The sequence below is a fragment of the Malania oleifera genome, chromosome 11 (genome assembly GCF_029873635.1).
Source record: "Malania oleifera isolate guangnan ecotype guangnan chromosome 11, ASM2987363v1, whole genome shotgun sequence".
In the NCBI taxonomy this organism is placed as follows: Eukaryota; Viridiplantae; Streptophyta; class Magnoliopsida; order Santalales; family Ximeniaceae; genus Malania; species Malania oleifera.
Genome location: NC_080427.1, coordinates 86,488,970 through 86,516,107, shown reverse-complemented (window position 1 = coordinate 86,516,107; position 27,138 = coordinate 86,488,970). Strand labels below are relative to the sequence as shown.

General features: G+C 35.9%; 1 protein-coding gene and 1 long non-coding RNA gene across 2 annotated transcripts; one reads left to right on the top strand and one right to left on the bottom strand.

The window, feature by feature from the left end:
- Positions 1-3,414: 3,414 nt before the first annotated feature.
- Positions 3,415-11,920, bottom strand: LOC131168064 (uncharacterized). The gene is made up of 3 exons (XR_009140213.1): positions 11,541-11,920; positions 4,078-5,855; positions 3,415-3,987 (listed from the first exon to the last, which is right to left on the bottom strand). It is a non-coding gene; the product is annotated as an uncharacterized LOC131168064 (long non-coding RNA).
- LOC131168063 (transcriptional activator DEMETER-like) lies at positions 4,146-17,244 on the top strand. Its single transcript, XM_058127238.1, has 20 exons — positions 4,146-4,238; positions 4,730-5,368; positions 6,050-7,825; positions 7,925-8,329; positions 9,318-9,408; positions 9,486-10,935; positions 11,068-11,147; positions 11,560-11,644; positions 11,725-11,816; positions 11,950-12,018; positions 12,150-12,186; positions 12,281-12,363; positions 12,699-13,136; positions 13,375-13,411; positions 13,493-13,550; positions 13,723-13,862; positions 14,007-14,072; positions 14,164-14,278; positions 14,366-14,404; positions 16,890-17,244. The coding sequence occupies exons 2-20, from the start codon at positions 4,900-4,902 to the stop codon at positions 17,006-17,008; spliced, it is 5,649 nt and encodes a 1,882-aa protein (XP_057983221.1). The 5' UTR covers positions 4,146-4,238; positions 4,730-4,899; the 3' UTR covers positions 17,009-17,244.
- Positions 17,245-27,138: the final 9,894 nt, after the last annotated feature.

The following is a 27,138-nucleotide window of genomic DNA, read 5'->3' as shown; positions in this document are numbered from 1 at the left end:
AAATGAAATGAATGTTCTCGGTCGATCGAACTTTTATTTCTGACTTTTTCACCTGCCTCGGGCCCCCAAACTCCACGTTTATTTTGATCTCGGGCGACTGAACTTTGAAGTTTCGGCAGATTGAACTATTGACCGAGTGACTGAACTTCGAGCAGTTTGGAAATCGCCTTGGTTCAGCCACCTGACCATAACCTTGGGCACCCAAACTTTAAAAACACCTTTTTTCACTGTCCGGGCGACCGAAACTCTTGGGTTGCCCAGATTTAACTGTGGTAATTAGGGTAAAATTTTAATTAAACTTTTTTAATAATACCTTCTATGTCCCAACGGTCATAATTTTTAGAAACTCTATAAATACCCCTTTCATTTGTTTAATTAGAAACTTTGATTAACTCCATAATTCTCTCAAATTATTTTGTTAATCAAAGTTCCTCTAAACCGTTTTTAATGCAAAATTTCTTTCATTGGGGCAAATCTTTTACACTTTCCAACTATCTTCATTATTCTTTGAAAACCATCTTTACAAAAGAATATATTTTCATTTGGGCATTCATTTTGATTTGCACATATAGTTTTAAATGTTTGTATTTTGTTTTATGTGTGCAAAGCTTTTGAAAGTAAAACCCTAAACTCTCCTATTTCTTATTGCAAATATTTTTAGAGAAACATTTGATTTAGGATTTAAATCTTTGAGATCCTCATCATACATATCATATTCAATGATTATAAAAATTATTTTGAAAACACCCTTACTCCTTGAGCATTATTTCATATCTTTAGAGAGTGCATATTTTATGAGCTTTATTGTGTACATATCTACTTGTCTTTAGAGGCATGTTTATATGTACAAAAATGTTTTTCATGTATCGGTTGGGTTCATCCCATTAATTGAACTGGGGAGTCTCAGCCCCGTAAGTGAGATCGGTTCGGTTCAGTCTGAAAATTGAATAGGAGAGTCTCAACCCCGTAAGTGAGATCGATTCGGTTAAACCTGAAAATTGAACTGGGGTTTTCCTCGCCCCGTAAGGAGAGGATGTAAACGGCTTCTGCTCCGCCCGTTTAAGTGAGCAGGTTTAGTGGAATCCTTGGAGGGTATGCTCAAGGCGGGGACGTAGGCTAGTTTGGCCGAACCTCGATAACAAATATGTGTGTCACTTTCTCTCTATCTTATTTACTCTCTCTCTATCTTATTTAAATTCCTGCACTTTATTTTTATCATGTGTATGAATGTTTATTTGATGTCATATTTATTTGCTTACACATATTTGATTTAAATAAGATATATTGCATATGTGTATGTCTTCATTTATCGTTTTATTATTTATATATATGCGTGTATATTGGATGGGATATGATTTGTGGTGAATCAGCGAAATGCTTAATTTAGCCAAAATGTTTTAAAACCCAATTTACCCCCCTTTTGGGATCACACCAATTCCAACAATTTATAAATACATCATTCTTAGTGTATTCTCATTGGTAAGAAGATCATTGCATTATGTCCTTTGACACTAAGATAGTGAAACTTTGCTAATTGCTCCTGTAGATGTAGGCATTGTTGAAACATGTAATTCCTTGTGTTTTTGTATTGTTTTTTATTTGCTTTCATATATACTATGTGGGTGTGTTCCATATTTGTTCTTTATTGATTGCTATGTTTGATTTTCACTATAAAAATTCGAGTTTATTCACAACAGGTTGTTCAATATCTAAAGTCTAGTAACTAAACATGGAAGAGTCAATAGCCTTAATTGATTAAGTTCAAAAATATCATCGTTGGTTAATCAACTATCATTTGTGGAATGGGTATGTAATGGTTGCTAATCCCTTCCCCTTACATAATTGTAACCCTAAGTCTGGGTTAGAAAACCAACACTATTGGTTCTTGATCTTGGAGTAGCTTAGAAAATAATAAACTAGTATAAATTTTTAAGTGATCTAACTACATTTAAGAAAATAACATATTAGTGTCGACTCCATTGAATATTGAAAACCTATAATCTCACACATTTTCTTATTTACTTGCATGATTGCCCTTCAATGTGAGTGTTCAATTAAAAATGTACCATGCATATCGCCTCTACTCATTTGATGAATCCTTAATCTTGAGTTTAAAAGTATGGATTTCAGAGTTTAGATTTGAATTTATCTAAATTTGAAGAATACCTAGCATAATAAGTAAAGATGAAGGATAAAATAACCGGCCCTTAGGCTAGGAGTTATAAAAAATGTTGGTCCCACAACTTGACATGCAAGAGTAGAATCAACTGCAGGAAAAAAATATTTGCTTATCGTATATCCTTTTTTTTTTTTTATTTGTTGTTGGAGAGATATCACCAAAGATTAATTTGAAGACAAAGTTTTGGATAGTTGCAATTAGCCAAAAGGTCTTTAAGAATTTAATTGTATTTTTAAATTCCTCTCATATCTCAAATTTATTATTAATATTCGAATTTGAAACTTTCAATATGAAAATTACCTAATATAACTTATTACAATATTCACATATTTGTTGGAATTAGGGGTATTCATGATTTGGTTACCTAAACCAAACCTCTAGAAACTGAACTAAATCAAAAGTTTCAATTTGAAATTTTTGTGAATCGAAACAGATTTAAGTCTTTCGATTAATCGATGATCTGAATTCTTCAGTAAACCAACAGTCCAGTTAACCAACGATTCGATTCAGTTATCTGATTAGAATCAATTTTCAAACCATTATAATCTTTTAAAGAAAAATGTAATAATTTACTCGAGTTTTGATTTAGTATATGCAATTACACTTTAGTTATATAAATCAATCATCTCAAAAATATTTGTGTGTACTATTTTATAACTTTGAGATATTATATATATATATATATTATATAATATATAATATAAATAATACATATGGTAAATAAATATATATATTGGTTCGGTTCAAGTAACCATTAGTTCACTAACATAAAAATCAAAACCAAACTAATAACCAAAAATTATAAAAATAAATAAATAAATAAATAAATCAAAACTAAACGAAACAATCGATTAACCAAATTTCAATTCGGTTCAGATATCATTTTCAAATTGGATTTATTTTCAAATAATTTTTAACAGCTCTAGTTGAAGTATAAAAATGTTAATAACATGATTTATTAAAATTTGTAAAAAATTACCAAAACTATGATAAATGCTTTGAATCAAATTCATAAAATTTAATTATTTTTTGAGTTTAAGTTTATCATTTTCCTAGTAAGTAAACTATTTTCTCGTCCTATATACTTATTTCCTTATTTTTCTCTAGACAATTATATCTTAATTAAAATTAAAAATTAAACTATTAAAATTTATAAATTTGCATGTGACTAGTAACTAAATTTTATCAATAAATAAATTCGAAACGAATTCAAAAGCAGCAACAACAGCAACAGCAACAGCAACGGTCTCGTAACTTCCTTTCAAAAGTTCTTACAACAATATAATATGCCAAGTTTTAATTGGGAACAAAATTAAATAACCCAACCGCCGACCCCCCTTTCTCCCATCAAATCACCGCACATTTCCGATAAGATGCTCATCGACGTCTCTCCGCCGTCCGATCCGATGCCATGATAATTCCCAGTCACACACCAGGGGAGCAAAGCCACATTAAAGTATCGAACACCACCAACCTCCCCCCACTAGAAAAGCGTGCACCGGTGGGGCCCACTAACGGCGTCAACTGACGACCGCCTTTGGACTCATCGCCGCCGTCCAACGAAAAACGAAAATAAATGAATAAATAAATAGCGAGGGTACTCTCGGTGGCGTCGCCTGCTTAGCGTCGTCGAAACGGCGTCGTAATCCAGCCGAAACCTATTATGGGGAATGGACATCTTGCCACGTGCCAAGTGTCGAGCATGCGCGGCCTGGCTCAGTTTCCAGTCGATCACGTGTAGAAGTCCTGCTGGGACGCTTTACACGCCGTGCTTGTTGGCAGCCGTGAATGTACAAATATACCCTCACCTAAATAAATATTTGAACAGAGAAATGATAATAAAAACATTAGCGTATATATATTTAAAAAAAAAAAAAAAAAAAGGTTAATCAGTTTACCGGGAAAAGAGTTATCAGTTCAACCAGCTGTGAGGAGTATATATATATAATACAAAAGCCCTCTCCCCGTTTGGTTTCTTCTCTCTCATGGAAAGAGTCTGTTCCTGTTGTGGTGGCCGCCGTTGGATGAATCAGATCTCTGGAAATGATCCACTTCTCCGGTAACTCTGTGATGTTGAATGGTTCTTCTTTCTAAGTTTTATTATCGTGCGTTTATATGCGTGCCGAGGAACAGGGCAGAGTAAAGCGGCATTATCTCTTGGGAAATCAGAGAGATTCTGTTGGGATTTTCTTTTTTCTTTGTTTTTCCTTTTTTAAAACTATTCTCTTGCGGTACTCCTCAGACCCAGTTTCGACAATTACTGAAATTCAACCAATTTTATGGCTCATTTAATTCTTTGATTCTTCTTCCAAAGAAAAAAAAAAAAACACACTTGCTGCTGTGTCAGCTTGCTGCGATTTGGCTCACAGGATAGCTGTGGGGTGAAAGCATTTCAGAGATCTATATGTTTAAAATGTTTCTCGAATAATTGTGAGCTTTTAGCAAGCTTGATTTTCACTGATCTTTTGTTTCAGCTCAAATGGATCCTGCAGGTTTGCCCTTTTTTCCATTGTTAGTCTAATTTTATTTCTTTTCCCCCTCTTCTGGCAGGACAATTCCACAACAGGCCTTACCCTGAAGTTTTTTTTAAGTGCAATTTAACCCTAAACTCAGCTATGAAGAGGTATTTCAGATGTTGAGCATGTTGAAGAGGGTTGTTGCTCCAGAAAAGTACAAAAATCGGGGAGAAATCAGTGAGTTTGGGTTTTTGCAAGTTCAGAATGGAGATGAGAAGAGGGAGTTCCATTTCAAATGAAAGCAGTTTAAAAATTCAGGGTTCTTGGGTTCCAGGGACACCTTATAAGCCCATTCTACCAAAACCGCAGCAGATCCATGCAGAGAGACAAGGGAACCAGCTAGGATGGTTGAAATCAGAGAGATTTTCATCTGGGCTTTCTCAAGAATCTGGGGCTAATGTGAGAGTTGTGTGTTACGATTCAACAAATTGTGGGAAATCGGAGAAAAGCATTCACAATTGGGAGGGAGCTTTAGCTGGCGAAATCCATGTCTCTACCGGCAATATATCATTCGAAGATCACTTGGAGTTCACAGGCGCCTGCACTATGACTCCGATGGGTGCCTCGGCAGCTAACCAGCTAGAGCCTAGCTCAACAAGTTCACTGTTCGAAGGCCAAGATATGCTCAAATCAAACATTTGGATTAACAATTGCATGCCCAACATACCTCAATGTGAGTGTTACTTAGTTGCTTTTCAAAGCTTACTTGCATTGTTGTGGAAGCCCAAGTCCATCCATTATTACAGTATGAACTTCTATTACAAAAACGAGGACCACTATAAATAATGCAAGAAAACAAAAAACTGAAATGGCACTCACCGTGTTAGGGAACATGGATTTCGGACCTTGATTTTGGGTGTTGATTTGGACAAAACACAGTACAAAATTGTATTGAGCTCCCTTAGAATCCACACATCCAAATCTAAGGTGCAAAATTCATGCTTCTAAACGTAATAGAAGGGATGAGAGATATGCTTAGGATGGAAACCGGCGAAAAATGACAATGAAACAGTAATGTGCAGCATCTATGGCAAACCTTGCATCCTTGTCGCTAGCATTGCCATTGTCTATGTACAACCCCTGACAAACCTGAGTGCAATGTCAGCCATTCATCGTCTCCACATGCTTATCTAGCCATTCCAAAAATTTTGCCTGTGTTTCTGCATATGACCATATGCCAAGAAGCAAAATCAAAAGGACAAACAAAGTAAATTAAACAAATATTATCAGAGGGGAACAAATTTCCTAGTTTCTTAATTTAGTGTCTAATATATTATATGTTTTAAGTTTTGTTATGTGATATCATTATTTCCCTACCTTACTGGTGTGAGATGAAACAATTTTTTCTCCACAGATGGACTTTCCATTCCTTCCGGGCACTCTTATGATCTAAATTCACCCCCAAGTGAAAGTGCAGATGCAGTTTTTGGCGGGAAAGTGTACCCCATTGCACCAATAACACCAGATAAGTCCAGAAACATGGAAAACAAACAGGTTTTTGAGGTACCAAATATATGTATAGATGAACAAACAAACGAAAGGAATATGCTTGACACTGAAGTTGCTACCACAAGGTTTGAGATCCATGAGCTCCATTCTAGCAAAGAACACCCACAGTTGATTACAGATTCATCTTTTGCTGCTGTCTCCACAAAGTTGAAGGAGAATCACAATCCTGACAAGGAAAGCAACTGTATTGACCTGAACAAGACACCGCAGCAAAAACAAAGGAGAAGAAAGCACAGGCCCAAAGTGGTTGCAGAAAAACCTAAAAGGACTAGAAGCCCTAGGACTCCAAAGCAAGTGACCCCAAAACCAGCTGGATACATGGAAAACACCACAGGGAAGAGGAAGTATGTAAGAAGAAATGTGCAGAACAAACACTCAACAACTCCCCCAGCAAAAGAAAATGAAGGGATTGACATTCCAAAAACATTTGATTGTACTGGAAAGTCTTGCAGAAGGGCCTTAAATTTTGACTTGGATGACCAAGCACCAGATGAGAACTTGTGCAGATCTACTTTTAATCCAAATGCAGATTTGCAAGCACAAAACTTCTGTAGAGGATCAACACCAACAAAGTTAACAGTGAGAGTCAGTGGAGGGACAGAGGAAATGGTTGAAACCACACACATAGGCACTGCATGTGACCTCAACCGTTCTGTGAATAGCAGGCTGAAAGATTACCTATTGTTGCCTGGAAACCAAGTGGCAAGCATCCCACTGCCAACAAAGACTTCCCCACAAGAAACATTGAAGGTGGATGCACAAAATGAGAATAGTGCAGCAGGAATAGCTCAAGAAACTGTTCTTGACCAACAGGGAAATGTTGTATGTGAAATTTTAGAGGGTGACAACCAGTCAGCCCCAAGAACTCCAAATGCTTCCAACTGCACTACCAGCTCAGGCTTGACCGAGGGAAAACAAACAAGAGGGTTGAAGAGAGAATATTCAGAGACTATTGACCCGCCACAACTTAGTTCGGGAAACCCCATGGGGGCTCAGCACAATTGTTTAGGGTTATACCAACCAAGTTCTCAAACAAATGACATTATAAGATTTTCTAGTATGCATTTTCCTGAAATCTGCAAGAAGAGGAGAACTGAGAAGGTACCAAATTCAACCACATCTAGCTCACTGTCATCAGTAACTGAAGCTAAACGGTTTATGAGACGAGCAATTGCATGCCATCAAAATGACTGCAGGACAAACCCTTCTGCTTCTGAGGACAAGCATTCTATGTCTGCTCCTCGGTTAAATACTGGTGGAGTCCAAGCATTTGGATGTGCCCAGGACAAACTGCCAACTTTTCAGTTTACAGTAGCTCAGGGCCAACCAGACAGGTTGACAAAGAAGAGAAGCAGGGGCCATACTCGGGTTCGTAACTTGGCTTCACTAAACAGAATTGTGGATTTTCAACAACCATCAGGTTTCGCTGCCAAATGGGCACCAACAAATGGTTGTTCTGGCATTGAAGCCCTAGTTGCAGAGACTCGTGCAATATTAGCAAAAAAGAAGCGGTCTAAAAAGAGAAGCTCTCCAGTCAATTCAGTATCTTCAGGAAAAAATGAGCAACTGCAAGAGATAAATGTTGTATATGGTGACAATGAATTATTTGCTAAGTTGAATGGTACTTTTTTAAAGCTAAAAGCATTTAGCCTTCTATTTTTGAAGAAAAAAAAATTGGCTATATCACAATTTCTTAATTCCAATTTGGGTTCTGATGCAGGTTCATTGGTAGTAGAGAAAAGCATGCCTCCCTTTGATGCAATAGTGGAGCAATTTAAACATCTCAGTATCAATAGGGAAAGCAACAAATTTGCTTATAAAGAGCAGAAAGCACTTGTCCCTTATTACATGGGAAATCAAGAGTCAAATGCACTTGTTATTTATAGGAGAGACGGCACTGTTGTTCCCTTTGAGGGCACATTTGATCCTGTCAAGAAACGGCGGCCACGGCCTAAAGTGGACCTTGATGAAGAGACAAATAGAGTATGGAAACTTCTTATGGCAAATATAAAAAGTGAAGGTATTGATGGAACAGATGAGCAGAAGGCAAAATGGTGGGAAGAAGAACGCAGAGTTTTTCGTGGAAGAGCAGACTCATTTATTGCACGCATGCATCTTGTTCAGGGTAAAATTTTGCCTCCATTTGATTGCAGGTTTTTTTTTTGTAGACAAGTGATAACTCTTACAGGTTAGTTAATATAATATTATTAAACATGTAAAGCTTGATATATATTGTTCACTCACAATGTAACAATTTGAGCTTTTGGGTCAAGTGATAATCTAACAAAGTATAAAAGCCATGTGCCAAGACCTGGGTTTTATTCTTGTTGCCCTTGTTTATTGTATGGTGGTTAAAAATTATATTATTCCTCATCATTTGTCTATCTCCTAGTGCCACCACTGCATGTGCCAAGGCTTGATGAACAATTTTGGCTGACAACCTACAATTTAAGCTTCTAGGTCTATTGGTAATCTAACAAAACAGCATCATTCTCACCCATATTAGGCAAATGCGATGGCGGTGCGAGAACTGATGAGTTTGTTTTGAATGTCTGTTCACCAAAACTAATCTCAGTTTTACCAAATTTATTAAATGTAGCTTGAACTAAAAGTTTTATCTTAGAAATACAAGTATCCAGGAGAGTGCCAATTGAATTGTCTAAAAAGAGCAAAGGGAAGGGCAAAAGAGGTTTAAGTTCACTTTGAGATAAAATCAGTTGCCAAAAAAAATTTGAGTATTTATAATATGAAGCATCTTTAACTTGTTTATTGAAAAAAAAAATTAAATCAAATCTATTAGCTTAGCCAAAATAACATATAGCAAACAGTAGCAAAAGAAGCAAAAGCATGCAAAGCATTCTAAAAAATGCAAGAAAAGATGGTGCCAAACCAAAAACACAAAATTCTAAATCTTGAGCATTTTAGCCCTGAGCCACATTAGGAAAACAGTGAAAAGTTTCATATACTAGCAATTCCAAAAGAAATTGAGAAATCACATTCCCCTTCTAGAAATGGCATATTCTTATTTTGTATATCAAGCATAACACCTAGAACAACAGCAGTTCCATATAGACAGCTCGTACAAGTATGATGAATTTGAAATGTTATTTCAGGAGATAGACGGTTCTCTCAGTGGAAGGGATCTGTTGTGGACTCGGTGATTGGAGTTTTTCTCACACAGAATGTCTCAGACCATCTTTCGAGGTAAAATAGAGTTCAAAATAGATTTATGAGAAGACACATATGGAAAACCCCCTTATTGTGTTTCTTGATTCTTACAGTTCAGCTTTCATGTCTCTTGCTGCACACTTTCCCCTCAAGTCGAAAAGCAACCATGGATCATGCTATGATGGAACAGGCATAGTTGTTGAAGATCCAGACATATGCATGGTAGGTCTAGAGGACACCATTGACTGGAATCAAAAGATGTCAAATCAACCAGCCTCTGATCACAGTTCTGTTACGCTCTACAATTCTGAGCCTAACGAAGAAAAAGAAGTTGTCAACAGCAGCGAGTCCTTTGGAAGCAGTTGTAGTGGTGTTGGCTCAGCAGATGATGTGAAGGACAAATCATTAGATTCTTATGATGGTACTCATGAGACCAACCATGAATCAATAATGCACTCATCAAGCATCCAGATCACAGAAACGAGAATATCATGTCTCCAAGAGAGAGATACGAGGACAATAGATGATGTGATTCTGTCTCAAAATTCTGTTGTTTCATCTCAAAACTCTTTGGATTCTTCACTTGCTTTAACTGCTGAAAGAATAGGAGCATGCTCTGATGGCAACTCAGAAGTTGAGGAATTGGCAACGGGGTATAAACTAAGCAAATTTGATGGCTCAAATTCTTTTTTGGAGCTCCTACAGATGGCAGAAGCCACTGCATCTCAAGAAGTTTACAGTCAGCCAGATAGCAACATGGCATCAGGTAAAGACTCAGGAGGCGCAAATAACCAATCAGAATGTTTGGAATATGACAAACAAAGACAAAACGTGGACATATTAGATGGTTGTGAAAACTTCATTGGAGTATCCCCCATCATTTCTGGCTCACAAATATTAGAAGTTGGGTGTTTTGAAAACAGTTCTTTTGATATTTCAAAGAAATATGAAAAGTATGTGAGTGAACTAAGTGGATTAACAGCAGAGTCTGTAAGCCAAGCTACAGCTCAGAAGGATTCGACTGTAAGTGTTCAAGAAGCAAAAACATATTCCCTCAAGAATACCGACTCATACAACAAAGTTCAAGTAGATAGGATTGAAATCAATGAATCTCAAACCAAGCTGGCTGGAGATGCTCAAAATAATATTGAATCGTCAGAGCACAACAACAAATTGCAGCAAAATCTAATTTCACCAAAATTTTCAATAGAAGCATTAGATGGTACTGAAAGCACCAGTGCGTTACATAACCAAAAGAATACTGAAAATATGGCGGTTGAATCAAATTCCAAAGAGCATAACTCTTCTGCTGGCAAAGCATTTAATCTAATGAATTTCAGTCCTACGAAGGCAAAGAAGGGAAGATCTGGAAAGCAGCCTGCAATTGCATTTGACTGGGATAGTTTAAGAAAAGAAGCACAAGCAAATGGCATAAAAAGAGAGAGGACAAAGAACACAATGGACTCATTGGACTGGGAAGCAGTAAGAACTGCTGATGTTAAAGACATAGCTAACACCATCAAAGAACGGGGAATGAATAACATGCTTGCAGAGAGAATCAAGGTGCAAGAATGGCATTTCATAATAAATATTCTCAATTTTGTCATTTCAGTAGTAAATGGCCAACCTATATTATTGGTATAAAAGGTAGAAATCCTGTGATAACAGCTAATGGTAGTTGGGCAATTTGTGCAGGATTTCCTTAACCGATTGGTTAGAGAACATGGAAGCCTTGATCTGGAGTGGTTACGGGATGTTCCGCCTGACAAAGCAAAGTAAGCCTTCAAAAACAAGTCAATTCAATTAGATCATGGACTCTTTAAATTTATGCTTTTCCATATTAGTCAATATTATAATATGATAATAAATTTCACATATGAACATATTTGAGTTATTATTTTAAAAATAAAAAAATAAAAAAAGTGTGAAAACAAAAGGTAAAGAGGATAATCACATTTAGTGTAAGTCATAGAGGGGGGAGTGAGAGAGAGAGAGGTATAGTTAATGGAAGAACCAGTCTTGCAGTTAAAATAACAGAATGATTCTATATAGATAAACCAACAGTAAATGTCATCGTAGTATATTTTGGATATGTTCATCATAGACCGTATGTGCATAGACGTGCAAGTACACATTATTTCATTTTTAGCATAAAAATACATCCTTACGTTTACTTTTTGCCTGCAGGGAGTATCTGCTAAGCATAAGAGGATTGGGCTTGAAGAGTGTAGAATGTGTGCGGCTTTTGACGCTTCACCATCTTGCTTTTCCGGTAGGTTTAAATTCCAAATGTCCTGAATAGTGATGGAACATATCTTTAACTCACCATTTTATATCTGCCTCTTCTTAAAGGTTGACACAAATGTTGGACGTATAGCTGTGAGACTGGGATGGGTGCCCCTTCAGCCACTGCCTGAGTCACTTCAGTTGCACCTTCTAGAACTGTAAGTATCAGTTGGACCTCCCACTTACCACTCATGCCTGCATCCATGCATGCATGTAAGCATGTACAAATACACATGCAGCTGTTGTATATGCAGTTATTATAAAAATACTAACACCACTGCCCCTATATAGGTACCCAGTGTTGGAATCCATTCAAAAATATCTCTGGCCCCGACTGTGCAAGCTTGACCAAAGAACCCTGTAAAAACAAATTCCTGCTTAGATTTGTAAACTAAATGATTGTGCATGAAGTACACTTTACAAATAAGCAAGGATAATGAAGCCAAGTGATTTTAAATCCAATTCTTTACTGATTTAATATTTGATAACAGGTATGAGCTGCACTACCAGATGATTACATTTGGGAAGGTAATATTACTTTTTTTGAAATGTTAGGCTTTCTTACTATGTACTGATTATGATCACAGGCTAAGATGAGTAACAATTTTATGACTTTATGTAGGTTTTCTGCACAAAGAGCAAACCAAACTGCAATGCATGTCCAATGAGAGGAGAGTGCCGACATTTTGCAAGTGCATTTGCAAGGTTTGCATATCCTCTATCTACAACCACATAGACCAGCTATTTGAGTATATATCATTACATGCATCTAATCAGGTCTGGGTCTCTTTTCAAATAGCCAGCCAAAATAGTTTGGTGAAATATACAGAATAGGACATATAATCGACTGAACTAACATTATAAATAAATAGTCAGCCAAAAATATATTGCCTGCTTTTGGAATGGGGGAGGAAATTCATAGGTCATGCTTTTACCAGGGTCACCTGGATTTTGGCCAAGTTGTGAATTCAATCAGGTTTAAAAACTTGTGAATAGTGGATTCAATAGATCATATTACCAATGAACCATGTTCAATGTAGTGCGAGGCTTGCCCTGCCAGGGCCAGAGGAGAAAAGTATAGTTAGTGCAACTAAAAAAAGATCAGAAGATAAAGGTCCTGGAGGAATCATCAACGCATTGCTGCTGTCTCCACCTCAAGCAAACCAGCAAACAGAAACAAAGTCAGAAATCAGTAATTGTGAACCTATTATTGAAGTACCAGCAACTCCAGAACCAGTATGCACCCAAAAGTCGGAAAGCGACATGGAGGATACCTTCTATGAGGATCATGATGAAATTCCTACGATCAAGCTCAACATTGAGGAGTTCACTCAGAATTTGCAAAATTATATGCAAAACAATATGGAACTCCAAGAGGGAGAAGTGTCAAAGGCCTTGGTTGCTTTAACTCCAGAAGTCGCTTCAATCCCCATGCCCAAGCTAAAGAATGTGAGTCGGCTGCGTACTGAGCACCAAGTGTAAGTGGACACTTCCGCCATCTCCAAATCAAATTGTTGCACAAGCTTGGTATCATTAGGCTAATTATGTAGAGTTCAAATCAACCAACTAAACGGAAATTTCACTGCACTGACCCTTAAAAGTGGAACTCATGCAAAAATATGGAAATCCAGTATAGAATACATAAAAGCTAAACTCATCCAAATTTATGGTCCATGGATTGTCCTAAGAATTGACTTCTTATACACAAATTTGCAGCTATGAACTTCCAGATTCACACCCTCTTCTGAAAGGGGTTAGTTATTTCTCCAACTACTTATTGATTTTTTCTTTATACATCAAATTTTATTTTCCAGCTAACTTGCTTAAATTACAGTTGGATGAACGAGAACCAGATGACCCATGCTCATACCTTCTTGCCATATGGACACCTGGTAAGTCGACAAATAAGCCTTAAATCACCACTATTTTGGATGGATTAGAAAAAGACAGCTGCAGTTGTGTTGATGCATAATTTGAACTTAAAAAGACATGGCAAAGTTGGTCTTTTCCTGTTTTTGTGTGTATGCTAATTGATTCCATCATGTGTGTCCATAATAAAATCAGGCGAAACTGCAAATTCTATTCAACCACCAGAAAGAAGTTGTGACTCCCATGAATTTGGCAAACTGTGTAATGAAGAAACTTGTTTCTCATGCAACAGTATACGAGAGTCAAATTCCCAAACTGTCCGAGGGACACTTCTGGTGAGAATACATATATCACAGGGATTATAGTAGCCATATAACTTCTATATATATATATATATATATATATATATATATATATATATATATATATATAATGGGTGTATCAAATATTGAATAATTAACACAAAATGCCACGAACAGATACCATGTCGAACAGCAATGAGAGGGAGTTTTCCACTCAATGGTACATATTTTCAAGTTAATGAGGTGAAAATTTAAAGCTATTCTCAGTTTGCTTTAACTTTCCACTTTGCAAAAGCATAAATTGAAATTAGTTTGTAACGATATTCATGTGCAGGTGTTTGCTGACCATGATTCAAGTCTTAACCCAATTGGCGTTCCTAGGTCTTGGTTATGGAATCTTCCGAGACGAACTGTGTACTTCGGAACATCCATACCAACTATATTTAAAGGTATGGATCGTAAAACAGATTTGACTCTGATACATGATATGGCATGCTAAAGGATAATCAAAATATTCTCTTTTCATTTCCTGTTAGGTTTATCAACAGAAGGTATTCAACACTGCTTCTGGAGAGGTATGTGAAATCATTTTTTAACTTAGCTGTGTTTGGGTTAGAATGGCCATTGGTATCTTATTTTTCAAAATTTTTATGCACATTAGCATGTGAAAAATGGCCCTAGCATACTTCAACAAGCTCATACAAACCCCCCCCCCCCCTGCCCCCCCAAAAAAAAGCAGGAAAAGAAAAATAAAAAATAAACTCCTCGTATAAACTGACAGGAGGTAACAAAAGAACCATTTCCTCCTAGCAACCATGGCTTATATCATGTTCTTTTACCATTTTGCCTAAAAGCTTCATTTGTTTGGTAGGCCAACATGTATCAAGCCTACACACACAGAAAAATATAATAAATGATACACGAAAATATGCTATATTTTAATTTACAAAGGTTGTTTGAGTTTCTCTTTTCTTGCTCAGCATGACAAGATACGTGGAGGGCATGAATTCCTAGTCATTGAACCAATTAATCAATTCCTGATTTTTAGTGAATCCACTGTCCACAGAAATCCTAACAAAATCACACCTTAATTCTCTGTTCTCAACAAAAGCATAAATTTGAATTCATAAAACATGACACTAATAAATTTTTCCAAATCCTCTACAAGGAGAAGCACCTCTAAATGTTGGCATATTGAAAGAATTAGCAAGGCTATAAATTTAACAGGAAGAAATTTAAGTTTCTGTGTGAGTATAGCAGTAAGAAATCAGATATCTGAACAGAAATCAACTATCACAGTTCTCCTTTCTGTTTTTGGGGTTGGGTACCTATCAAAACAACAGATGTATTTGTTGGTAGCAAGGCTATAAATTTAACAGGAAGAAATTTAAGTTTGTGTGTGAGTATAGCAGTAAGAAATCAGATATCTGAACAGAAATCAACTATCATAGTTCTCCTTTCTGTTTTTGGGGTTGGGTACCTATCAAAACAACAGATGTATTTGTTGGTAGTGGATGCTAGTTCAGATACTATTCACTTCCAGAAGTGCAAAGAACTTGTTTATTGTGCCTTTTCTTTCTTCAATATACTATAATCTCAAGTGCCTTGAACAATAAGAAAATGGAATAGTTCCTTTAATGACTAGTTTTATTTAAATTCAGTACAACTTTTTGCAGTTCTGTAAGATGCATACAAACTTGAATACGGGCATGCATGTTCTTTGACCAAGACATTTACAGTCACACATCATATGATTCATGTATCATCGACATATTTCTGTTTAATAAGATGATTCTTATAATAAGGTTTATATTTTTCGGCCAATGTTAGTGACTCTTGAATCTTTTGCTTTTGTCGCTAAGATAACTAGTTAACTTATGCATTGATGCCTATCAAAAGGCTTCAAACAATAATAAAAGAATACAATATTTGCATGTAATCATAAATGTTTGCTAATTTTTGAATGCTTATGCATGTATGTATGTAGATGCTTGTGTGTGGAGCCGTTATAAACACATGCATGGAAATAGTTACAAATATTATGTAACAAAGCTAGGAGATGCATTGCCATATAACTAAGTGGAATAACAAGACAGAAAGACCAAGCTGATGACCAGTTACAATAAGTGATGATACATATAGAAGCCTAGCCTCTTAACACGTTGGTAAGATTTGCTCCATTGCAACATAGGCATGACAAGTTGATGCATTGAAAAAGGACCTCATTGCATGCAGGGTTGAGACTGCAAGCATTCGACCCTACCTGGGCCTGCATGCAGTTGCTCTTTGGTGCGCACACATACATCTGCACACACACACAAGCATAGGAAAGAGAAACTTGTTTTTGGAGTATGTATGATGATGGAGATTGGATGTGGTAACTCGAAAGTTGTGACATGTAATGTCAATATTGAAACTGAATAATGATAATAAAAATAATAATATGTTGTAACAAATTCCAAGGAAGATTTTAAACTAGAACAGTATGCCTTCAGAAGCATCTTTTCTCCACGAAATAAAATTGAATTGCATTAATTATTTTGGGAAAAGGTCAAAATTATGATTAACCACTACCATGTTTATAATCACAATTCACAACCCCAACCCCAATCCCCACGCCACAAAAGATAAAATAAAATAACAAAGAGCTAACCACATTAATGATAAATGTGAGCAATGAAAAGCAATTGAAAGGCTAACAAAGAAAACAAAAATATTGACAATATTTTCTTTATGTAAAATCGTCTTGGAAATTATAAAATTCTAATTTAATTTTGAGAGAAAGAATGCCTGCATTGTAGTGTGATAATCAACATATGCCCCAGAGTCGAGACTTATCTGCTTTTGCTTTTCCTAGATTTGGCACCCCTCAAGCATTACCTCTGTGAAATATGAGTGCATCTCATTCACCAGCTACACTTGTTGGCAAGAGCTTGCAACTAAAATGCTTTTTAAATGCCCTGAAATTAGTTTTGGATGATTTCTAGCCCATACTATCGGCCATTGCAAGAAAAGTTCAAAATTTCTTTCAGCTCAAAATTTGCTGGAAATGATTTGCAGGTTATGTGTGTGTGAGGGGATTTGACCAGAGGACAAGAGCACCCCGACCTCTAATGGCTAGACTGCACTTTCCAGCCAGCAAGCTGAACAGAAGAAAAGGGCAGATAAATGAGGATTAGGTGGTGATGCACTCACAGTACAGCAAATCAAGAAAGTCCAAGGAACAAGGTCAAAAGGCAGCAGCAGATCACAACACTTTTCAAGTTATAACATTCCATGAGCCTGATTCAGTTCATGCCGTAAAAGCTAAAAGGGATACAGCTGCAAGATATTATGTGGGCTTGTAGCTTCAAACTCTTAGCAAGATGATAATAATCTACTAATGTCTGCTCAAAATTGAGCCATTCTTATGAAATCCGCTGTCCTAGTTAACTTGTCATGAGTAATGCTTAGTCATTGCTGTCCTTTTATATGCATTGCACACAATGAGGAGTGAAAGGGAGGACTAGAGAGGAGCTCACTTGATCCAAGTAGTACTATAGTCGTCTGAGCATTCACCTGAGAAACAACTAAGTTGATATGCACTTCCAGATTGTCACTTAGCATTTCATCAGTATACTGACATTTCCACATTCTTTTACAGGGTCACATGGATGCTATACCACAAAAAGCGAGCTTATTATTGTTTGATCCAAACCCCAGCTCTCTACCTCTAGAAAGCTAATAAAACTAGCTAGTTTTACTCTATCAAAAACCCTTTACCTTTAGAATGACTTCAAATTGCACAGAGAGTGCAGTGGTACTCTAATAAAGGAGAAGTACTTTATGACTGAAACCAACATTAGTGTTGGTAAACATCATCCTACATTGTCAAGCCTAGCTGGCTAAGCCAAGGGTGGGAGAGGGCAGCAGCTCAAGTTAAGAAACAAACCAGGCATATCCAAATGAGAAACAAGCTACTCTGCAGAATGTATTTTGCCTCATGATCAATTCTATGGCATCTGTAGAAAGCCATTATAAGCAGAATAGAAAGTCATCATTAGCAGAATGTCTAAATCGAATGATAGCTCATCAAATCACGGATTTTATCCCGAGTGAATGTACCAACTCAGGAATATATGTGGGATCCTGGAAGGGGGAGAAAAGCTTCCCTCTCTCCTGGCCATGCCATCACGGCTGGTTGCAACAAAAATTTATCAAATCAGAGATTATAATCACGCTACCAAAAGATGTACGCTAGCATCTTCAAAGCAAAAATAACAATATAAATAAATGATAAGCGAGAAAATCCAGAACTCTTGAAATCTGAATAAACTTAAGTTTCGATTATCCATAGTACAAAAATAACCAGCCTTAAGTTTTTGAAGCATTGTCAAATCCTTTCTTATGTCCTGGTCTACCTTCTCCCTTCTACAACCTCCAACATTAATTAATCACCCTCTCATTAAAGCTATATTAAACAAGTGCTTTGCCCGACTTAAATAAACATGTTTCAACTTCTCCCAACCTTTTTATCCACATATGATATTACCTGCGTTTCCATCATCCTACAACATAATATGTGAAATACACTTCCCCACTTCACTCTGTTTTTAACCCTACCTACATCATGTTTAATTTCTTCCTCTGCTTATAAAATAGAACCAAAGCAACAAACTACTACTAAGAATTTTTTCCACCATTAAGCTTGCACTTTCTTCACCATTCCTCCTAGATATTTTGAAACTTCAAACTCCATATTTAGGAGTTTAAAATTTGGATCTTAAATTTGAGTTTGTAAATTTTGTTCAAATCCATATAGATCCGAAGACTTTCTCTTCATCAAAAAAATAAAGAAAAATAAAATAAAAGAAAGAAAAAACTACGTATTAAATCCCACTCTTTTCCATAAATGTTTTTGATTTCTTAATAAACATATAGGCATTTGAGGTTTATCTCCCATATAAGATAAAATTGATTTCCCTTGATATCTTATTATGAGTCTATTAATCAATTTTCATTGTATGACTTATAAATTTAGGGCAAAAAATACTAACATCTCCTAAGGTTTGGTAAAAAGACAAGAACACACCCCTGAAGTTTCAAAACTCCTAACGATCTCTCCTAAGATCTCAAAAATTCCACATACCTTCACATTCAATTTTTGAAACTTATATCCCTCAAAAAATTGTCTTTTTTGACAAATACAAAGAGAAGTTTGTGCCTTTTTAGCAAACCTTAAAGATGATCTATGAAATTTTTGAAAACTCAATAAAGGTTTATGAAATTTTTTAAATCGTCTTTTTATCAAACCTCAAAAAAGGCTAGTGTCTTTTATCCACAAATTTAATTTCACAATAATTATTATAATTTTAAATGTCTCTTTGTTTATAAAAGGAGGTACTAGAGAGAGGAATCAAAAATTAAGATTAAATTTTGCAAATGTCTCCATACTTATACATATAATCCTAAAAATGCTTCAATCTCAACTCTTCATGCCATTACAAGAGGTTCCAATTACATAAATTCAGGTATATTCAAGTCAAGCTGTCAAAAGAGATCAAATTGCCAATCTCCTTTACTTACAAAGACAACGTAGACAAGCAAACTACTATCTATTGTAGTTATTTGAAATGCTGATCGTGAAAGCCAAGTAGTTGCTTTCCTTGGTACCCATTCATATGGCTCCCAAATTTCCATTAAATGAATTCACATGTATATAGGCTTCCAAGTTAACAGGGGTAAAAAACTACTACTCTCCAAGCAAGGGTTTTATACTTTTATCAAGAGGGGGAAAGAAGGCAAAGTTTGTTTTTGAACACAAGAATGAAGAATCAATGAAATAAACATCTTGGATAATCCGCCAATCGCCAATAACAATTGACATTGGATCTCCTAAGTTTAAACTAAAAAATAAGTAACAAGCAGCATGCAAAAAACCATCATACAACAACAATAATGAAGATTTTAAGTCTTATTAGGTGAGGTAATCTTCACAAGAGTTTAAGGGCAATATCTTCAAACAATTCGAGGAGCATCAAATTCTTAATATCTCATCTAAGCTCCCCCTCCTAGTACTATTGACTAGCTCACTCCTCCTGTTAGGTGCAAGTACACAAGGCATCCTATACTAATTAATACTGAACACATATAATAAAACTAATTAATTAAACACACAATCCTTGTCCTATTCTTCTCTACTAATTTCCAAAAGGGGTCAACCCATAGTTTGGCTTCATGTTCTACGTCAAATGTCACCCAGTTAGAAAAAAATGGCCTCGAATTTTGAAATGATGGAGGATCAGAAGTAAGAAGCAAACATGGACTCTTCGAAAGGTATCACTTGAGTGCAACAAGAAACCATGTTCCTTTGACTGCCATAGACTTGAATTGAGAATTGGCATCGAGGATGACAAACTCTACAGTAGGAATGTTTAAGAGATTTTGGATGTCTTCAAACACATTCATTGCCTTTCTTGTAGTGTCTTCAAGTTAAGAAACCCTTTGTGGGCTTCAAGATGATCTTCTAACCATTATAGTGGAAGACATATATGTTAGTCTCATCCAAATCATGTAACCCAAGAGAACCAAGGAATACATGACTAATCTTCATAGGTATGATATCACACCAAACACTAGCAAGATATTCACCCATTTGGATAGGAACCAAACTTCTTTCACAAATATGTAAAGCAGATTTATCAACCTGAGATATCTCATTAGGCTCTGGGTGAAGTTTTGGATGAAGTTGCATGAGTGACTCCATTTCTAGAAATCACATTAATAGGAAATATTCCATCAATGATGAATTTGTAAACTTTTTCCCCATATTTAATAAAGGTGTGGAATGGCTTAATATTATGCTCAAAGTACAGAAAAAGTCATTCATTTTCCCATATTGCTGGATTTATTTATATATACCACTACAACTATATATCAGTAAAATCCCTTGATACAATTGCCCATAATTCTCAATCTAATCATGCACAACCATAGACTTGACTCCCAATTTTCAGAACTATCTTCAATTCACCTTTAGATCTTGAGTGTCATGCTAAAATGAAACAAATTCACCTTGGAAATTCACAAGGTGCAGCAATAGAACCTGATTTTTTATGCTTGCAGCGATAATTTCTGATAATTTTCCATACCAAATTATCGCGCTTGCTTGCAATATATTGTGTCGACAATCAAAATATCTTGTTGCATATAAAAAATATCATGGAGAAAACCCAAAATATCATGGTTGGAAGTTGGAACCAGTTTGTCCCAATTCTGGAAGCAGGAGCCTAGAGAATCTCATCACAGTCGCCAGTGCGTAGGGTGCATGCACCACTGGTGAGGGTCCTCCAACGATGATTTTCTAGGAAGTTATAGATCAAAGGGTTGTGACTTGTGAGTCAAATGGTAGTCATGGTGTGTCAAAACAATTCCGACAAGGGTGGATTTTAAAGGGGTCGGTGGCTGGAAAAATTCAGGTGATGCATAGAGCTTCACTGGTGGCCAGAATGAGATGAAGTTTTAAAAGGGAGGGTTTTGAGTGGTTCTATTTTTTATGGCGATGGTGTCGCAAAATTCTTCCAATAAATTAGGGTTTCAAAAAAAGGGAACACAACTGTAATTTTCAAAATTCTTCAGAACAGATTTTATTTTTTTGCTGAAATTTCTGGGCAGAGAAGAACCAGAGAGAGAAAATGAAGAGAAATAGAGAAAGAAGGAAGAATAAGGGGAAAGGAGGAAGAAGAAGCAGTAGAGAGGGAGATTACAGAACAGTGGGGAGAAGGAAAAAAGAAGAAGAGAGATAAGGAAAGATGGGGGAATTGAAATGGAAGAACAAAGATTGATATTGGGCTTTGATACCAAATGATGCAGGGGCAGCATCAACGATCTGTAGCCATGGGTAACTGAGTGACTAGAAGAAATTGAAGAGAGGAAAGGGAAGGCAGGAAAGAGGAGATACAAGGGGGAACTGACGTCCACTTCTCAAATTCAAATTCAACAATAACTGCTTACAATATGGCTTTCACACACTATATATAAGAAAGTCTCTGCACATAAGATTACACATATATCCCTAAAACAACATGACTTACAAACAAATACCTACATTACCCAAATATTACACTCAACCCCAAAATACACATAATCCTACATTATTTAATACTAAACAGACATAATAAAACTAATTAGTTAAACACACAACCTTGTCCTATTCTTCTCTACTAATTTCCAGCAAAGGTCAACTCATGGTTTGGCTTCTTGCCCTACATCAGCTTACCTATTTGGTAAAAAATGGTGTAAGGTACATAAAATGTTTAAAATGACCAAAATGGATGTTGTTTTTAAGAGACATCATTAACGCATAGATAATTTTGCAATATTTAAAAATAACCAAGGACATCACAAAATAGAAAAAGCTATTAGAAAAAGCTAGTTTTTTACTTGACAAGGCCTAAAATCCATTACTTCTAAAAGTGCCTAAAAAAACGAAGAAATAGTTTTCTAAAACGCTTAAAAAACTGTTTATCTGTTATGTTTAACTCTTACTTTTTAAAAGGAGATCATGCAAAAAAAAAGGTGAGGGCAAACTCATCCTGCTTCTTGCGACATCCAACTCATGTAATATAAAGCTGATGTGATGCTCCCAAATGAAATGGAAAAATAGCTGAACTTTATGTAATACATTTCGTTGAACTTGTTTTTTGTGTCAGGGCTACTACGTGATCAACAAGTTCCTAATCCTGTGATTCAGCATTGTCAACATGGCAGAAGAAATGCCTAGCAATATACATCTACCATCATTTCAACCTAGCCCAAAAAATTTTCTCATCTTTTATAATCAAGCTACTCAATCATCTCATGGGTTATGTCAATCATTCCCTGGCCCAAGTCAATCCAAAAGAATAGGAAAAATATTTCTTCGAATCATGCTGATATTCAGCAGGTTCAGCAAGATCAGCTTCTTCATGCCATCATCGCCTCTACCTCTGAGACTGTGAGACCCTCAGCAGCCTCCTCCAAAACAGCGTCTGAAGCTTGGAACAAGCTTACTCATCTTACTGCAAACCAATCTTCCTCCCAAGCCATGTCACTTAAAGAGAATCTTCTGTTGTCAAACCTGACACCCAATCCATTGGTGAATATCTTCACCTTATGAAAAGCATTTTGGATGAACTTGTTCTCATCAACATCCTGATTGTCGAAGATGATATAAAACCATATTCTCAATGGCCTGGACCCAGATTTAAAAGAAATAGCAGCTGCAATAAGAGCTTGAGAATGCCTTATTTCTTTTGAGAGGCTTCATTACAAGCTGATCGAACATGAGCAATACCTGAAGCAAATCAGATTTCTGGTAAAGGTAGAAAGCAATGCAATTTTCATTTCGATAATTTTCAATCAGGAATCCAACTGGAGTCACAACTTGCAGCACTAGGAAACTCTCCAATCAAAATTCGTATTCTATGTCTCAATATAGTCAATTAAATCAAAAACCACATATAAACTCTCAGTTATGTAATAAACCAAGACACTCAGCTAAGCACATGTTTTTCTTTCAACCTACTTCAAACTGCACTGCGTGGATGCGGCAGCTTTGCATCATGTGACATCCAATTTATCTAATTTGCTGCTTCACTCAGGCTACAATGGTCCAGATGAAATCAAGAACAGTGATGGGTCAGGTTCACTGATCGAACACACTAGTTCTACACAACTTTCTTCTCCATCCAGCTCCTTTTCTTTATGAATGTTTGTGTTCCTAAAATTCAGAGAAATATTAACCTCTGTTTGCGAGTTATGAAAGACAAATAATACTTCTCTTGATTTCTTTAATGACTGATTTCTTGTAATCGACCTTTAAACAAGAGCCACCCACAAGGCCAGAATAACAAAGATGTTTATGAGACGCTCTTTGCTTTTATGGCTCAGAGGCAGCTGCAGGCAACAATTGGATTATGCTTATCCTCATCTGATCAAATTCTTCAATGATATTCAAACTTGTTCCTCACCTTCACTGTCAGATTTTACCCTCCATGCAGTTTTACCCCCAGTATTCTAGTTGTGGTCCACACAACTTCATTTATACTGATGTTTGTCATCCATCCCCTGTTCAATCCCTTGATAGCTTTCATTGCCATGTAATATTCGTTGAACATTTTGCCAAGTTTGTTTGGATTTAACTTGAACAAAAAATTGGGTATTTATGCCATATTTCCAACATTTAAAAAATCAGTTAAAAATTATTTCTGTGTTATAATTGTCTATTTATTCTAATTGGGGTGGGGAGAATGAAAGCTAAAAAAAATTCTGTGCATGATATCTCCCTATTGCAAGCACCCAACTCACTTACAAACCCCTCCATCATCATAGACGTGGTCAAAACAACATTACTATACAAGCTTCTTTACCTGAATCTTTTTTGGACTTATGTTATCTTCAGTGAGACTATATTCCCAGCTCCTTGCCACCATGTCATTGACTCAACTGCCGCTGCTCCTATATTCATCACAGATTAATCTCAATTAAAACACTAGTACAGTGTCATTTTTTGAGCTAATCAACTCCAGTCAAGTTGCTGGCAGACCTTCAGAAAAGTGGGACAATTATATAGGTCAAAATATCTCAATGCTAAGTCTAAAATACCTTTAAAATTCCAAAATATCATGGCTATATTCAGTTTCTTGCGATTCTGGAAAATTCAGAAGACACTGGCAGTTTCTCACACATGCATTTCTAGCACATGGATGGGAGTAGATCTGGTGAGTCCATCAGCAGTGGCTGTGTGTCTAAACAACTCCAACAAGGAAACTAAAAGGGTCAGTGGCTAGGAAATCTTCAGGTGGCACGTGAGGGGTTATCCGATGGTTGGACTGTGATGAAATTTCACAGTTAGGCCTTTCCAGTTGTGTCCATCTCCAATAATGTGGGTGGTGCTGTGAAATAATTACTGAAAAGTGGAGTTTGAAAGTCAAGTGTACGACTTTAATTTTCAGAGGAAGCTAAAGATGAGAACTTCAGTTTCTAGGGCTTCTCATGTGATTTCAGAACTTCAAATGCTTTGCATGACTTGTAGTTATGCATAATACTTACAGCAATGGAAATTGAATCAAAATTACTGCAAGTTGTTCTATTATGTAGCTTTTGAAATTTTTTTTTTTTTTATGATTCTTGATAATAGATGAAGATTGTGGATGAACCCAAATATGTTCCAATACCAAATTGACATAGAACAGAAACAGAAAATCGGAAACACACACATACACACATATAACTCTAACTTAACAAAAGATTGTAAAATTTCTAGATTTACTAATTTAAAACAAAATCCCTAATTTCTAAATCTTCAAACGGAATATGATTGCCTAGAATTATCCTCAAGTGATCCTCCATCAACTCCCTCCAATCAAGGTCTTAATTTTGATTTCAACTCAAATTTCGAAGCTCCAAAAGTACAGAAATTTTGACAGAAATTTCGATTTCGATGTCAATTTTGATTTGAAAAAATAATGGAAATTAGTCGTAAATCATGGAATTATTTTATGAAACTTTAGAAATAGTTAATAGACGTAATAACGTAAGTTTTTTGGACTAATATATTACAAATTAAATACATCTATGTTGTGTATGAGGTGGAAAAGTTGTAATATAATTTGTGTATAAGATAATGTGCATTAAAATTATTCAGTTAATGTAAATGAAATTTCTAAATCATTTAAATATTATTTATTATACAAATAATGATAATTTATACATGAATGCTTAGATAAAAAATGTTGTTGCAAGTTTATTTTTTCATATAACTTCCAAATCACTTGTAATAATCTTTTTATTTCAATTAAAAAAAATAACATAAATTAAGAGAGAAATTTCACTTTAGTTCTAATTCTCTCATTTGAATTCTAAGGAAATTTTGTTCTATGGTTAAAATTTCGACAAGTTTTGCTAAAATTTCAAATGATTCGTTGAAATTTTGATGGAAATTATGTAAAACAGAAATCAACTGCCATTTCGATTTCAAGGGTGAAAAAAATAGGAAATTTCAACAAAAATTTCAACAATTTTGTGGAAATTTAAGACCATGCCTCCAATAGGATTTTCTGAAGAACACACGCAACAAGAGAGAGAGAGAGAGAGAGAGAGGAGTTTGTATGTGAAGGATGATGGGAATGGATGAGGAAAAAATGGATTAAAGGAGAGAGAGAGAGACTTGGAAACACGTGTAAGCTTCCTATCCTACTCAAATTCAAAATGTTTCTGTAATACAACATTATAATTTGGTAAAGACTATAAATAAGAATTAAAAACAAGCCCCTAAGACAAAAGTATTTACAACAAACTCCACATACACGTAAGCCTTATTACATTCAGGTTTAAGACTGCCTTTGAACCTATTCTGTGGGAACAGCCTCCAAATAAGGTCAAATCAAATTATCCAATTGGCAAATTCTTGTCCTAGATCACACCAGGTACTCCATCATGTTGAAGCCCTTATTTTAGTACAACAAAAGGGAAACATGGAATTAATTACTAACAATCATATACTGGAATTAATTACTAACAATCATATACGTCTAAGGTTCCAAAACTTAAAAAAGGAAGGCTGGAATTTACCTTAATTAATGCTACAGCAGATGTTCAAAGCTATCAAATTCAAATCCTTCCTACAGTTAGTCCTTAAGAAAATCTTTTAAGTGGAAGTTTATCTTGAAAATGAAAATAGTGTAGCTCAAAAATAGGGAGATATTTACAACTGTAAATCCCTCAAACACGTGATCATTGTGATGTTTAAGAAGGTTCTAGAATGTTGGATCAAACAGGAAAAGGCTAATGTCAAGGGGGCACAGCACATAATTGAGAGCTCCAGAATGACACTTGTAAAGAGTAATGAACTGTTGCGGTAGCTGTATATTATTCACAATGGCATAGCCTTTATATATACACTTTCAGGAGGAATCAAAGAATAAAATTGGTTACAAATTAATTACAATTAAAACCAGAAAAGAATATATTTGTTATAACTTATTTGGACTGTAGCTGGGCTTTGTTATAACTGCTAATACGCCCCCTCAAGTCCAAAGGGGTATCAACCACTTTGAGACTTGTTGTAAAATGATCAAACTTGTCCGAAACTAATGGTTTGGTGAGAATGTCTGCTAGCTGGTCATTGGAGCTGCAAAAGGAAATTCTGAGGGTGTTGGCAGTAACACGATCCCGAACAAAATGGTAGTCAATGTCCATGTGCTTGGTTTTTGAATGAAACACTGGGTTGGCGTAGCACCAAGATTGTCACACCAGAGCTTGGGAGCTTGAGGTAAAAACAGACCAAGTT